At 34.2% G+C, this 16,392-nt stretch overlaps 1 protein-coding gene across 1 annotated transcript in view; it reads left to right on the forward strand.

Moving 5' to 3' along the window:
• Positions 1 to 15,811, forward strand: part of LOC146998445 (uncharacterized) — a 50,601-nt gene extending 34,790 nt beyond the window's left edge. Inside the window, exon 2 of the mRNA XM_085810671.1 lies at positions 15,540 to 15,811. Within this exon, the coding sequence (XP_085666797.1) occupies positions 15,540 to 15,683 (144 nt within the window). The 3' untranslated portion in view covers positions 15,684 to 15,811. The remainder of the gene's footprint in view (positions 1 to 15,539) is intronic.
• The last annotated feature ends 581 nt before the right edge of the window (positions 15,812 to 16,392 follow it).

Here is a 16,392-nt window from a genome sequence, read left to right on the forward strand (position 1 = left end):
ACTAGGCTCAGATGGTCACGAAAATGCGAACTCCACTTTCAAATAATAAATTTTTTTTCCTCGAATGTGTTTGGCATTTTGTGGTGTTTTACTAGCTTTTCAAAGCCTGGCTGCAATTTTCCAGTTTCACTGATATTTTCTTTTTATTTCCGCAGACAGCCTTTTTGATCCCAAATATTCTTCACATTACAAACACATGCGGTTTTACGAAAGACATAAATTATTCCCTTTTACAGTTAAGGAAATAAGATTTTTTCTTTTTTGAAGAAAAGGAAAAGCAAAAATATCGTTTTATGTTTGTTTTACTCAGAAATTGCAGTAAAATATGACTTTAACTGTGAAAGAACCTATCTGATAAAAAAATTAATAAATAAATAAATCTGATTTTAAATTTTTCAGGTTTTAAATTACGTCCAAATGGGAGTTTTTTACATTTTGTGTGTTACCTGTATTTATTAAATATAACGTTCTTCTCACTTAAACCACAAATTCAGCTCAACATTGCAAAATAATTTTTAAATGAGCATATCTTCAGAATTTTCTATACAGAGTCTCACGCGCTGGATATAATTTTTCCCTCCGTAGAGTGTTGCCATTTCTCTCTTTTAAATCATTGAGTTTGTCACTAAAAAATTCGTTGAGGTGTTACAAAATATGAAATCGATAATAAAACAAATTTCAAATTCAAATTAGGGCTTCCACATACCCATATTCTATGGAAGATTACGTTATTCAAATTTTGGTGGCTCTAGGTGCCGTTCACAGTGCGAGAAATATACATACATTCATGCAGATTCTTCATTATTTAATTTCTTTAAATATAATACAGGACGATAGTAGTTGGTGACAACAATTTCAAAAGTGAAGCAACGCTTATCGTGAATCGACGCAAAATGCCATAAAGAAATGAATAGTCCTTCTGGGCAAATTGCCCCTTCGGACTAAATATAAAGAAATAAATAATGTTAAGATATTAATATACGATAATCTTGTCTCCCATTCATAAGTCTTGCATCTGCCAGTAGCATATCTCAGATGATTCAACTTAATGCACTCTCATCACAATCACTACCTCATGCAAATCTTAATCCCTATTTCTTCAATTTCAGAAAATGAAACATAACTGTAAATAGGTGGTTGACATTTCTGTATACAGTGCATTTATTCTAACAATCTCTCTTTTATGTTAATTTTAAGAGTTGTTCGGTTTGATTTAATAGTGTTTTTAAAGGCCTGTAATCCTTAGACCTTTTTTTTTCCCTGTATTTCCTGTATTGTTTTTTTGCTTTATGCAATTTCGGTTACTGAAAGATCTTCATATGAGTACTCTATGTTTATAAACAGGAGAAAATCTGTGCTTTATTTTATCAACTAGGATATTTTTTAATGTATACATTCTCTGTGGAAATTAAATGACAGCCGGGTAAAACTGCTGGCAATTTTATCCTGCATTTGTTTCTCTGTGTAACGCCTTGGCTTCAGAAAATGTTTCGTGGTTTTGTACAGGTAAAATACAAAATTAATTTCTCGTTTAGTTCTTCTTACCTTCTGCAAGTTTAATTGTTTTCCGGACCAACGCTTCTAATTAAGTTCAAAATTTTGCTTAAAGTAACACTCAAAAGGAAAGATTCTGAACTGTACATGGAATTCCAAATTGCACGTTCTGAATGCTTTGAGAAGCGGGAACTAAGAGTGTTGTAATATATGTAGCATATCTCAGACATATGTAGCATTGGTCATATATCAGAGGTACTGTTGGCAGCTTGGGGTTGGAATAATCTTCGCTTTTACGAACTGAATGAAGAAAATACCGAAAAAGCACTTTTGGTGTTTATTGTCAGAGAACTAAAAGGGCGAAAAAATGGAGTGCAGTTGACTTTAATTATAAGATCACCCGTTATACCTATCATTCTATTAGAAAGATTGGTATGAAAGGTTCCCACCTGATGAGACAATACTAATACGTTTCTGCTACATTGATCGTTCGAAGTAATGTCTTTTTCTATAACATACGTAAAGTTTCTATAACGAGCGTCAAACTGCATTTCAAATTGGTGACGTTACAAGAGAGCTTTTCAAATAAATTTAATAAACTCTTAATATATTAAAGGTGAATGATGAGTAAGGTATACTTAGTACAGTTTTCAATCAAAAAATTGAGGAAGCTGAGTAAAAGGACTGTCTTGTTTCACGACAAAACTTGTTTCCATACCGCTAAATTCACAGATAGTCAGCCTCCTTAAGCAATGATAATGGGAACTAGAGAAATATTTCAGTATAACCCTGATTTAAGGTAGTGTATAATGATTAATGGAAATTGCTTTTGGATTTGCCGCCTTAAAGAAGTACCTACTTCTGTGGATTCTACTTCAAGCTGGAGATCATCTCAACACAAGCCTGAGTCTATGCAGACTACAAGGACATTTTTGAAGAAGGAAGACAGTGATTGCGGTTTCAGCGAAATAAATACAGTGTCTACACATTTTTTGAACGATTTCTATAAAGATTTTTAAAAAGCAGATATTTTTAGAATAAAAACTTCTGCTAACAGCTTATTATTTGAGATTAGATATATCGTCTGCTACTTTTAAATTTACTCTTCTTTCAAAATGTCGCATGTAAACAAGCTATGGAGGATATATAAATGGTTTGGTTTATGTGATTACGGCAAAGCCTCGAGGAATATCCGCCTAGGGGTAGGGATGCCTTCGTGGAGCCCTTTCTAGGGGAAACTGGCTCGTATAGACGTTACACATGGGGAAAACCAGAAAACGCCCATAAGCCAACTCGTTCGCGGAATTAGAACCTCGAACTGAAATACCAGTATTCAGCGACTTTGCCACTCAGCCGCTGGTGGGCCGTTGTGAAATTAATTTTTAAGTCCATTAAAATTTTTAAGTGCAAAATAAGTAAAATTAATAATCAGAAAGGAAAAAACAATTAGTCATCACTTCTACATGGATGGAAGAGTCCAAACTAATACAAGAAAAAGGTGCATACTATTTTTAATGTTTGTAAAGTTAAATCATTATTAACAGAGAAACCCCGATGGGGAAATTAATTATAAACTCTTTAAACATATCTCTAGCATCAATAAATAAAATAATACACTAAGATTTATAACTTAGGAAAAGCTAAAAAGTATAATCTTTACTAGATTTTGCCGAGGATGTGGCTCAATGCAGAACATATTGTAAAATCTTACATGGGAACTATTTAGCAGAAGTAACATACATTGTGACCCCTGATGAAGCATGGGTTTACCTAAATGACTGTAACAAAAATAAAGCCTAGTTATTTTTGAAAACGAAGAGAAAAAAGAGTGCAAACCTAGTTCTATCAACGCAAAGAAAGCTTATAATGAGAAATTAAAAATAAGAATAGTGGAGGAAATATGAAATGCCAACTCAAGGTACTATTATAAGGAGAAAGTTTTACGTCCGATATTTACAGAAGTAGTTCCATTTCTTTTTCCCAATGACTTCTTGAAAGTAGTGGAAGAGAAATGGTAATCAGTACCTCTGGAAATTTTATGAAAAGCCCTTCAGATTGTCATGGAAATCATAATAAAGACTTGTAAGATTCTCACTAGTGTATTTCTCAGTCACTGTAGAAAATGACGAATCTTAAGAACTAGTTAGCGAATAATCGCTTAAATTCGTGTAACAAGAAACAACAAGATGAAAGGGTAACTAACCCTTTATTAATCCAATAAGATTTAACAAAACTCCGTCTTGGAGTGTACAATAAAAACCGACACTTGGGCTTGAACTTAAGAGACTAAGAAATAAACTAAAACTAAGATTAACTAAAAGAGATAGCCGAAGCTATCAAGATTCTAATCGAGTTGGCCCTTTAACTCTATTTGACTGCGAAGCTTATCAAGGGCTTGAGTACGGCCGACCGTAATAACAGCTTTGAGAGAGAGAGTAGCCGAAAGGCAGACACGCGCAAATCAGAAACTCTGATTCTCTCTAACTCAGCAAGTAGACTTCGGTTTAAATACCGCTTCTCCTCATTAAGTATTCAGAGTGATTCCAAAACTGCGTTCTGGCCGGAAGTAGTAAGTTGAAGTTAAGAATTTGACAGGAAAGGAACTTAAAATTTAACTGTTAATAAAATTAACATAATCTTTACGGACTTAAGAGTAAAAAAAGGCAATCATTTGGAACATTTACGAAAATTCGAATTCCAATGCAATGAAACTAAATTCCAATGCAAAAAACGGAAGCTAGTGTCAGCTATCTCTGCCGTGTATTAAATATCACGATTTTTGACAAATGTATTAAAGTACTCCACGTTCTATAAATGCTTAAGGAAGATAATTTTAAAAATGATTCCATTAATTTATTTTTAAATGTTTCTTTATATTACGTATTATCGGCTATTGCATTTATTAAATATTAAAAGCACGCCAACTTTATAGTCCCATGTCATTTAATATTGCTCATTACAAACACTATACTAATTATATATGTAATTAATCCATACTGTTTTATTTTACTTTTCGTTATTTTACTTTACCCATCAGATAATCCCCAATATAGTGCAAAAGATTAGAAAAGTGCAAACGAAAATATTATATACCTGTTGTCTCATGTCGTTTACAAATAAAAAGAGCAAAGGGACCAGAATCTTCAAAAGCTTGTTTGTTTATGCCCTCTGCTAAATAGGCCAACTAAGCAACGGAGAACAATCAATCAACCACGGCAAAGGGCCGATATGGCAAATAAGGTGACATTTATTGAATATAACACAATGAGATTGCAATAAATTATAATAAAGACTAGTTTAATAATAGAGACATACTGATAAAAATTAGTTTAAAAAGTAGATAATGTCTGAGTTAGGTAAATTAAGTAAAAAAGAAGGTAAAGCTACAATTATATTGCAGCACTTGAAAATCGAACGACAATTCGGCCATCCGCATAATACTTAACGACGAAGCAACGTTTCGTTTGCGTGGAATGGTACATCGTCCCATCACTATCCGAATATAAGGTATTGAAAATTATCCTACCTTCGATGAATGGGATTCACCAAAACTTCTGCGGCATTTCATAGAAAAGGCCACCTGATTTTTGTCAAAAGTATGGTGACGAATATGTCATATCTTAATATGTTGCAGCTGATTTATTATTTACAAGTTTCATTTCCCAGCAAAGATGAGATTCGTCGCTACCTGAAAGGTGGGCTTCCACAATCATTGGTTAACATTGGCAGGATTATTGGCAGTATTCAGATGACCACCATCGTCTTCAGACCTTAGGCTTAGTGAATTTTGTCTTCATGGGAACATGTGAAAGACACATGTTATGTACCTTTCCCATATTAAAGGAGTTACAAGGTGCTTTATAGCTAGCTGCTTTGGTGACCACCAGTAGGAAAATGTTATAACGCGTACGACAAAATCTGGAGTATCCCTTGCACGTGCATTGCATGTCATTATATTATGAATAAAATATGAAAGATTTTTTACTTCATTTCATGTAGCATTCATTTATTTGCCGGCAGTATTTTACGAAACTCAGCATTATGAAAGTTGACGAATCATTTATAAAAATCGTGTACACTCATTTGTCATGTGTATAGTAAATTAACAACATACTGAGCAATATAAAATTTAATGCATATGTAAGATGTGTATGTAACTGAGTATACAGAGTGGCCCCAGATCCAAAGCAAGCGAAGAACCCATAAACTGCAAGGCAATATTATGCAAGATGGCCTAAGAGATAAATGCAACCGAACATGGGCGACTTCACTTGGTTTGAATTCGGTTTGTCTTGGGCCACCTGGTATGTCCGGACGGCAGCTATTATCTAGGGGCTGCATTTTATGCGTGAAACGTTGTTTTATAAGAGCTAGTCAGCTGAACCATCGAGGCAGGTAAAGAATAATTAAATGCCAATTTGCCACGCAGAATTAAATTAAGAAGAAAAGAATTTTTTACACTAGTTAAAATAGCAGCTACATAGTTTTGTTATAGCCTTTTTTATTCCGTCAAAAGTTTTGATTGCAAATGCGAATATCAACTATATTATGATCCCGGTGACATTTGCCGCCCATCTAGATACAGAAGTAAATAACAACAAAAAGTATCAAATAACATGTAAGGAAATAAACGAAAATTCTGTATTTATTTTTGAAGAAAAACCATTTAATTCCAATATTTTAAAATTATGTTATTATTGCGCTTGTTACTTTATTCGCGAAACCCTCCATGATATTACAGAAATCCATCTAATTGCTCTTGCTGTTATGTAGACAGTAGAAAAAGATTTCTTGAACGCAAAATATGGAATTATTGCTTTAAAAAACTTCTTAAATGGTTTTTATTTAGAAAACGCTTCTCAGAACTAGCAGCAATATCGTGGAGGGTTTTGCATGGAGAGTTTTCGTTTATTTCCTTACATGTTGTTTTGATATTTTTTGTCGTTATTTGCTTCTGTATCTAGATGGGCGGCAATTTTAGGGACGGCTCCCGGGGGAGGGGTGCAAATGTCTTAGCTACGCCACTGGTGAAAAATTACTTTTCTTATTTTTAGTTATTACAGTTTTAAAAGTGTGGGTTGATTATTAGGTAAATATATCTGTCACTGATCATAAATATTTAGGCTCATAAATACCTTTCTCAAAATATCAGTTTTGACCAGCAGCACCGCTCCGCAATAGAAAATTCAGAAGACTTTGCACAAGCCTGTCCGAATAAAAATCACGTGACACGATTTTCGTTCCAATAGATTTTACGCACTTCTTGATTTAGTCTCGATGATCGCAGTCCTTACTTAGGATTCGAATCTAAGCCTAACAAAATTTTTTAACAGTGTTTACCTTTGGTTACTTATAATAAATAATGAAAAAAATCTGATACCTTTTAATAAAATTTAAATGCAGAAATATTTTATAAAAATTATCCTTTTGCAAGCAAAAAGGTAGTTTAATTTCGCATCATTAAAAAAATATATATATGACTCGAATTTCAATAAAAGGTCCTAAATTTAACTTCTAACATAAATATAACTTTTAACTTTTGTGCATGTGTTCGTTAATCATCCACATAATTTTACATTTAAAAAAAACTCTCTATATATATGTTTTCCTTGCTAATAGGACACTGAAAAATCATTAAAAGAGTTTCGAATTCTGTTACGTTTTGATTTAATTGTATGCACATTTTAGTGAATATATATAACACTTTTCCTCATTTATTCTTGCAGCATTCGTAACTATTTTACCGTGAGTCTCATATTTCGAACTCTATCCTTGCAGCTTGAACGTGTTTACAATTACTTTGTCACATAATTTATCAGAAGGACTTCGCTTTCTACATGTTCCATTTTTTTCTTCTTGATACCAGTCATTAGCATAGTAAGAGAGAAAGAAGTCCGTGAGAATGTTTCATGAAGTTTGCGTACTTGATCTATTTAAACATGAATGAAATGTAGAAGATTGTTTTTCATCGATACTCGAAGGTCATTTAAGAGACGTTTAGTAACTCTATCAGATTTTTGTTTTTCATCTTTCAAAAATATCAACAGTGAGGAATATAAATATTTGTTTTTAGCCTAGCACTTTGGCTGTTAAATGTAAGAAGAAATGACAACTTGTTGATGTTGCGTTATGACTTATCTCACTTATCTCTCAGTAACATCATAAAAACCCGCGAAATTCATCGCGGCAAGCAGTGCAAGACTGAGCCTACCGTAGGCAAGAGCCTTGAGCACCATGCAGGTGACAGTGTACGACTTCTCTCAGTTCCGCTCCCAATTTTGATGGAGAAAAACCTCAAAATTTTGATGGACCCCCCGCACTTGAGGATCTGCTACGCCTCTTTCTCTAATACCAACCTCTCAAAAGGACATTAGGCTCGCCACATGTGTAGAGTGCCCCCATACCGCACAGACACTAAACATTTCAAATGCTCATGCCTTCTCTGGAATTCAAAGCCGGGTCCTTCGGTACGGCAGTCAGCTTCGTTAACACTATCCCGGTTGGGCAGTCCAAATGACAACTTAAGTGTCTTCGATGTCGACGACTCAAACACCTGCGTAGTCAAAAATTAGCGTTTTGACTTCTAACAGCTTAATGGTAATTTCAGATGTTTACTGTAAATGCAAATAGTAATTAACCGGTTAACTGTCAAATGTCTTAAATTTTATTTTAAAAATAAGTTCCTTTAATATCATAAAGACACGACTGGGACACTTTTAACAAGAAAAAAATCAATTATCACATATCATAGTCATTTATTTTTTTACAGGTCTCCATAGGGGACATGCTAGTTATGAACTATTTTTTTCTTCCATTTCTATGTGGACGTATTCTGTATAGAATGCAACACTGCATTTGCCAGTCCTTCCGAATTTTGGCAATTTATTCTAAAATACAATCTCCAAACCGAAGTACCAAATTACGAACTTTTCTCTCATTTGCTGCAACTGCTGCTAGTTCTGAGAAGCTTTTTCTAAATAAAAACTACGTAAGAAGTTTTTTAGAACAATAGTTGTATATTTTGCATTCAGAAAATCTTTTTCTATTGTCTACATAACAGCAAGAGCAATCAGGTTTCTATAATGTCATGGAAGGTTTTGCGAATAAAGTAACAAACACAATAATAACAGAATTTTAAAATATTGGTAAGTAATTTTTTGGTACAAAAATTAATTTAGAGTTTTTGTTTATTACCTTACATGCTGTTTTGATATTTTTACTGACGTTTCATTTTACACAGGAGATATTTTCTTTGCTTAACTTCATAAGACACAAGAATAGCAAAGGTATAAAAGTAATTGATTAATTGTCAATTAAAACCTATCTAGGGGAAAAGAATATGTAATATATCAATATAAACTGCTACATATCAACTATAAATAACAAACAAGACCTCACCACTTGGGCAAGCGATAATAACGTAATAACGAATAAGAAGATTGGTGCATAGACGGTAGACTGGTTAGCGGAGCCTACTAAGGTATCGAAGGACCCGGGTTCGTATCCCGGAGAAATCATAATTCTAACTGTTCGTCTCTTCACAGGAGGCAACGGTAGCCGGTTGTTAAATGCCTCCATAATAAAATGATCACCACTCCTGGCCTTAGGAACGGCCAATGCTAAGGCCTTAGGAGTAGCCATTGTTGAATGGGCAATTGTTCGCCATTGGATAATATGTTTTACAGAATTGTAAGCGACATAAAATCGACTCTGCGTAGTATCAACACCAGCGCAGTATTGACACTACATAGGACGGACACGCAGTGAAGTTTGATTTCTGTTTATCTGATTATGGCAAAGCACGCTAGGGCTATCTGTTTGAGGGAAGGGATGCTTTCTGAAGAACTTTCTAATGTAAACTGGCTCGTATATACGTTACACACGTAAAAAACAACGAAAACGCTCATACAATCAGCCTGTTTGCCTGGACTCAGACCCAGGTCGGAACTACCAGCGATTTTACCTCTCGGCGGATACTGATCACCTTGCAATGGATGCTGCGTAATGTAGCCAAGGATTACAGTCACCAATAGCACATAATCAAAAGGGAAAGTATTTGATTAAATTATTCCCTTTTATGGTACCTACATAAGATCGAAATCAGAATAAAGTCGAAACTGGTTTTTGAACTACTCTGTCAATCAATCCTCTCAATCAATTTAGATTGATTTGCTTGGTTTATTTGATTAAGGCAAAGCAGACGCCAGCTACCTGCCTAAGGGAGAGGGTGCCTTTGTGTAGAATGTTCTAAGGGAAACTGGCTCATATACACGTTACACATGGAGAGAACCACGAAAACGCCCATGCAAGCTCGTTTACCGTGATTCGAACCCTTGTTGACATATCAATGCTCTGAGACTTTGTTCCTGGTAGACACTGCTATTAGAGAGGCTGTTGGTCCTATGCAGTGCCGGTCCGCACCGCATTTCTGTTAACTCTTTGATTTACACTTTCCTGTTCTTGTTTTTAGTGACAATAATTAGTTCAGTCCAAATGCGGCTTCTTCATTGTACATATGGCTTGTTAAGTGTCAAGTTGAGTAAAATTGAGCATTTCTTGATCATCACCTAGAAATTTTGCCCTGTGGGATTTGACAGTGAGCTTAACAGTGTTTGAAGAGCGTAATTTGGAATTAGGATCTTTGTAGTTAGAGGCAGAGATTCCGAAATATCTGTTTTATGGACAATAAATGGCTTTAGACCACCTGTTGAATTTATTCGTTAAGCTAATGATTCTTTGCTCTTTATGCTGTTGACTCATTTTAAATTGTATCACAGATTGTGCTTCAAATAAATTTTAGTTATTTAATATTTAGTTATGCATAATTTCTATAAATATTTATTCTTATGCTGAAGATAATTCACCCTGACCTTTTGTGTAGCCTAAATAATGCCAAACTTTAAGTTAAAGCTAATACTTATATATATTTATGCATGAGTAAATACACCTAACGTTTTCAACATTTGGAAGCTATGAGATTCATCTATAACCCTTTCAAACTGTCATCGATCTTTAAACGTTGTATATACGTTTATGGAAAAAATACCTCGTATAACTGTATAATTCAAAACCACGTTTTACAGAGGCATTTTACAAGGTTTATAACAAATCTATATTTTTTTCTAATTTTCGAAAACTGATGCAGATTAACGCTTGAAACTTAGCAGCTCCAAATAATAATTTGTTTACTTGAAATTGCTGTGCTTGTTACAGATTACTAAGTTAGTAAATTGTTCTTTTTCCAGCTATAAATCTTTTGAGTTCAAAGCATTGCTTAATATGCAAAATTGGTCTCGCAAAAAAGGGGAGGAATTATATGACTTACTTTAATTTCTGACGAAGTGAAATAATCAATTTTAGTGATCTCGTGAAACTTTTATTTCGCTAGATGCAAAATATCAAGTTATATAGTCTGCTTGTAAGAATTCTAAATCCATTTTTTGCTTTCAAAATGCTTCTAAAATTTGTATCTGAAAACGCCACTCAGACGGTCTAGTGGCCTGACTGCGATACCAAAGGGCCCGGGTTCGAATCCCGGAGAAGGCATGGGTGTAAAATTGTCTGTCCCTTCATAGGAGGTAACGGTGGCCGCCTATTAGGTGCCTCTTCAATAAAATGGCTACCACTTCTGGCCTTATGAGTGGCCAATGCCGTTAGAAGCAAGTGCCTGCCATTTGAACTGTATCTGAAAACTTAATGCTCGTAGCTTTCATCAGCAATACTTCTATGCGGTTCGCAAAATTTGCAATGATGCTAAATACAATAATCTTTATTGAGTGAGTAGGAATGATATTTTTAATTCAAATAACTTAGTAATAAAAAGTCTTTCCTCTTTGTTTATTTCTTAGCACCAGTCTATATAAAAAAATTTAAATCTCGTATATATTTACTAAAATCACGTGAATAAAATTACCCCAATCTGAAAATCTACCTTATTTAATTCATTTCTTTTTTTTAGAACCAAGGTTCTACACCACCCCGACAATGGCTGAATGGTTAAGTTAATTTGGTTTGGTTGATTATGGCCGAGCACGCTCGGACTATCTTCTTAAGGGATGTGATGCCTTCATGAAGCACATTCTAAGGAAAAATGGCTCGTATAATCGTTACACATAAAAAAAAAAAACCACGAAAACGCCTATGCAGCATGGAATCAAACCTAGGTAGGAACTACCAGTATTCAGTGATCTTACCCCTCGGCTGCTGATGGGCTGCTGACTAGTTGAGACCACTAAATACTGATAATCGACCCAAGTTTGAGCCGAAGAGAACAGGGTTTTTCGCTCATGGGAGACTTTCGTGATTTTCTTCATTTACACTCTTTTGCAAAAAAAAAAAATCGAAGCACCAAGAAGGACTTTTGCAATTGTAACAAAATTTGGTATGTAAAAACATTTTGATCGAATATGCAAATCATCAAAGTTTCAAGGCGAATGAACAGGAATTGCAACAATAGTGCGCGTTTCTAGTGAGCAATCCGCAAAGTATAAAACCAGTAACAGTAGCGGAAAATTTATCTTTTTCTGTTGCTGCCATTGTAATTCCGTAAAGAAGCAACTAAAGATGCCATTATGACGATATCGACGAAGACCTTACAGACAACGAAACGACTTCGAACGTGGTCGCATTGTAGGGTTGCGTGAAGTTGAGTGGTCATACCGAGCAATAGGCAGCCACCTGCAGCGTCCAGACACTGCTGTGCAAAGATATTCGCAGCAATGGTTGTTAAAAGGAAATTGCCGACGAAATGAAAGATCTGGAAGGCCAAGGAGCACAAATGCGAGGAAAGATAGGATGATTGTTCGCCAGCCCCGAGTCTCCCCAATGGTATCATTTTCGACTATTCAACGCACTACAACCGCGTGTATACCTCCCGTGGTACCATCCACCATCTCATGGCGCTTGTCTGAGGCCGAGTTACGCTCACAGAGGCATTTAAGACGCTTGCCTTTGACCCCACAACATCAGCAGAGTCGTCATGAGTGGTGTCGCAGCCGATCATCATGGCTGCCATCATCGTATAGTGTTTAGCGATGAAACCCGCTCGCTCTTGAAGCATATGACCACGGTGTTCGTGTCTGGAGCCGACGAAGCCAGCGGTCCCAATCAGCCTTTGTTTTACAAAGGAATACAGCCATAACCCCTGGTGTGATGGTGTAGGGCTCTATTTCTTATGACAGCAGGTCATCTTTAGTCATTCTCTGCTCTGTACATCTTTAACAGCTCAATGACGTGTTGATACCATCCTGTGGCCGATTGCATTACCCTTAATGGCATGGCATCCAGGGGCCATTTTCCAAAAAGATAATGCCAGGCCACATACCGCTCGCATATTTCCATATCTTTTTTTTTTTTTTTTTTTTCAAAAGAGTGTATAAGGTGAATACTGACCGGTTTCCCTTAACAAGTGCGCCGCGAAATTATCCCATTCTCTCAGAAGGTAGCCCTCGTTTGCTTTCGCCATATTCAAATAACCAAACCAAACTTAGTTCTAAGGCCAGTCATTCAGGAGATATTTAGTGCAATAGTTTTCAATATTTTGTATATTACTTAGAAGACATACTGTATCCTATTGTAGTCTCCAAGAATTTGATGCTGTTAATTTAACATATAACCTATATTTTTATGATTTTTTAATACATGACCGATAATTTTATGATGATGTAAGTAATAGCTTCATATTATTATTACTATCGTCAGATTAATTTTCACGTAATAAAGAATTCAATTTCCGTTTAATTTACTTCAAGTCTTTTACATTTGCCTGCGAAACATTGTTTTCATCTTACCTAGACTAGAAAATCAACTACGATGTTTAGGGCTTTGCATAAAAACTATTGCAAGCAAATTTTAAATTTGTGGTTCTGAGCTTTGTAATTTGCAGTATAAGAATGAAAAGCGCATTTCACAAACTGGCTCAAGAAAGAGAAAAATAAAAGAAACAAATTAGTTTATTATTTGCTGCAACTAGAAAATAGTTTCAAGGAATAATTTGCATACCTTCTTAACACGAATGTTTTTTATTCATCACAAAAACAGGTTCTTCAAAACAAATAAAACTGTGGAGTTCGTTGACAGTTTTACGTCTCCAATGAGGTAAAAAAGTATTCAAAACCTTTTCAAAATCTTTCAGCGAAATTATCTGCTCGAAAATTACAATCCAGTGTTTACAATGAGAATTCCATGAAAATGGCGCAAAATGTATTGTAAATCTAGCCACCTTTAAACTTTTTTCGACAAATCTACAGAACCGGATATAAGACGAACTCATTTACGTATCTTTACTTAAAAGCGCTTAAAAAATAAATAAACAAAACTTTAAAAAAAATTTATATAAAATAAAAACATAATTTAAAAAAACTGTAGAGAGAATAAAAATGCCAATAATTTTTTTTAAAAAAAACTTTCATAAAAGTGAAGTGATAGAAATTTTATTTTATATTATTAAAGAGATTCAAAAATACATTGATAATAAAATATCAGTGGCAAGCTGAGGAAATGTCAATGCTTTTTAATATTATTATCCGTTTTCATTAGTAAAAAAAATAGTGCATATTTTTGTTAAATATTTTTAGCTAAAACTTATTTAATTTTTAAAATATGAAATTAATAATCACTTTTAATATTATGAACACTTTATGAAGAAGAAATATTTCGGATTAAATTTCTGTGATTGTTCTATGGTGGTTATATAATGGTTCTATGATTCTTTTATGTTGTGCTGTGATTATTGTAAGACAACATTACTGTGATTGTTCTATGATCTTCTGTGCTGATTATATGGTGGTTCTGTGATGGTTCTATGGTGGTTCTGTGATGTGTTATGATTTTTCTGTGATTGATTAGAAACTCGACTTCTTTTCGGTACCATGAGCGATATGTATGGCTTCATCAACATTCTGTATTTTATTTTTCTTATATTTTACTTTGAATTTCCTACTAATTTTGTAAAGACAGTAAGTTTTCTGGAGAGAGAAACGTAAAAAATCAGCTATTTCCTCGCTCAGATTCAACGTACTAATCTTCCAGTGCTAGCTGAGCGTGCTACAAGTAACACCACGCGAACACACTCAGAAGAATGTGAGAAATTCTCATAAGCTTCTAGTTAATATGTATTAATCAAATATTTTCAATTCGAACGGGCTTTGACCCTGAAGGACTATTGTTTTCGTTTTGCGATTTTGCGTTGAATCACTATAAACGGCGAATCACTTTTCAAAATATTGCCACCAAATGTTAGAGTCCTGCATCATATTTGAAGAAATTAAATAATGAAAAATCTGCATAAATATATGTCTATTTTTTGCATTGTGATAAAACAACAGTATCACAATCGAATTTCAATGACGTAATCCTCCAACGAATATGGGCATGTGGAAGACCAAAATTGAAATTTGGAATTTGTTTTATTATCGATTTCATATTTTGTAAAACTTTAACGCATTTTAGTAACAAATTTAACGATTTAAAAGCGAGCAATGGCAACACTCTACGGAGTGGGGGAACCTTTTTAGCTCCAGCGCGCGGAACTGTGTATCGGAAATTCTAAAGATATGCTAATTTTAAAATTATTTTGCGACATTGTTATTGAACTGAATTTATTGTTTAAGTGCAAAGAACATGATATTTAATAAATAAAGATAACACACAAAACGTTAAAAAAAAAAACGCCACTTTGGACGTAATTTAAAATCTGAAACCTTTGAGATTTTTCTTTAATTTTTAATTTATTGTTTACTTAAAAACGTCTTTAGTTAATAAATATAGTTTTCAGCCTAATGGATCACCTGACGAAACTTTATACGCGAACGATTTTATATGGTATTTGATGTTTTTCTTATAGTACATATAAGTAAGTACTTGGAACATCGAGCGCTTCAATGCACTCTTCCTAAATTTAAATGTTGACAAAAATTACAAAGTAAATTATGATTTAACTCAAATTACGACCTTGAATTATGTAGCAATAAGTGTTGACGCTATAATAAAACCATATTCAGTTAACCAAGCAAATCTTATTCTTGTTTCTTCTTCTTGCATTGCAGAAATCGGCAGATGTATCTTACTGGATTGAACAACAAAATGAACCAAACCATCCTCCAGAAAATTTACCCTTAGAAGCAAAAGATGGAGCCACCGGAAAAGTATCCGATCAAGCTAACTCGGAAGACGAGATGACTGCATTATGAAGAGAGATGAAAAAACTCCTAATAAAAGAGTTTGAATGGACATTTAACTATAATGACATCCTAATTTTATCCATTACAACATCTGAATCTCATTTTGTGAATAAAATATATTTGTTTTCGAATTTAAAGATTTTGCACATTTATGTAAATACACCAGATAATATTTTCTGACTTTTGCACGTAATAATTATGAAGGCTAAATTTGTTCGTTATGTTACTATAAATAATAGTTCATGACAGAAAATGTTAGTAACAAATTAATAGAAGAAAATTTTTACGGGATCAGACACAGAAAAATTACAACGATTCCCAAACGAATACAAATTTATTGAAAAGCAATAAATACCTAAAATTTTCTATCTTTTAAGTAACCAAGCATGCAGAAATTTTTTTTTTTGATACAGTTATACATTCAGGTACCAAAGAAATATTCAAAATAAATAAACTTAAAAATTCTAAAAACTGTGATCTGTGCCTGTTGATTCTATGTTGAGAAACAGACGATTCCTTACGATATGCTCACAAAGTGTACAGGCTAATCTTTTTAACTAAACCCATTGAAGCTAATAAATGGTGTTGTTGCTGCTTATGCTCACATGTCTGACGTAGTCATACCGAGTCCACGAAATTCCTCATGGCAATTAGAGCAAGATTACGCCTACCGTTGGCAACAGCTCAAGGCTGTTGCCAACCGCAGCCAACTAACTGG

Source organism: Stegodyphus dumicola, chromosome 2, assembly GCF_044657685.1.
Source record: "Stegodyphus dumicola isolate Sdum_Otavi_A_Nest chromosome 2, ASM4465768v1".
Lineage (NCBI taxonomy): Eukaryota > Metazoa > Arthropoda > Arachnida > Araneae > Eresidae > Stegodyphus > Stegodyphus dumicola.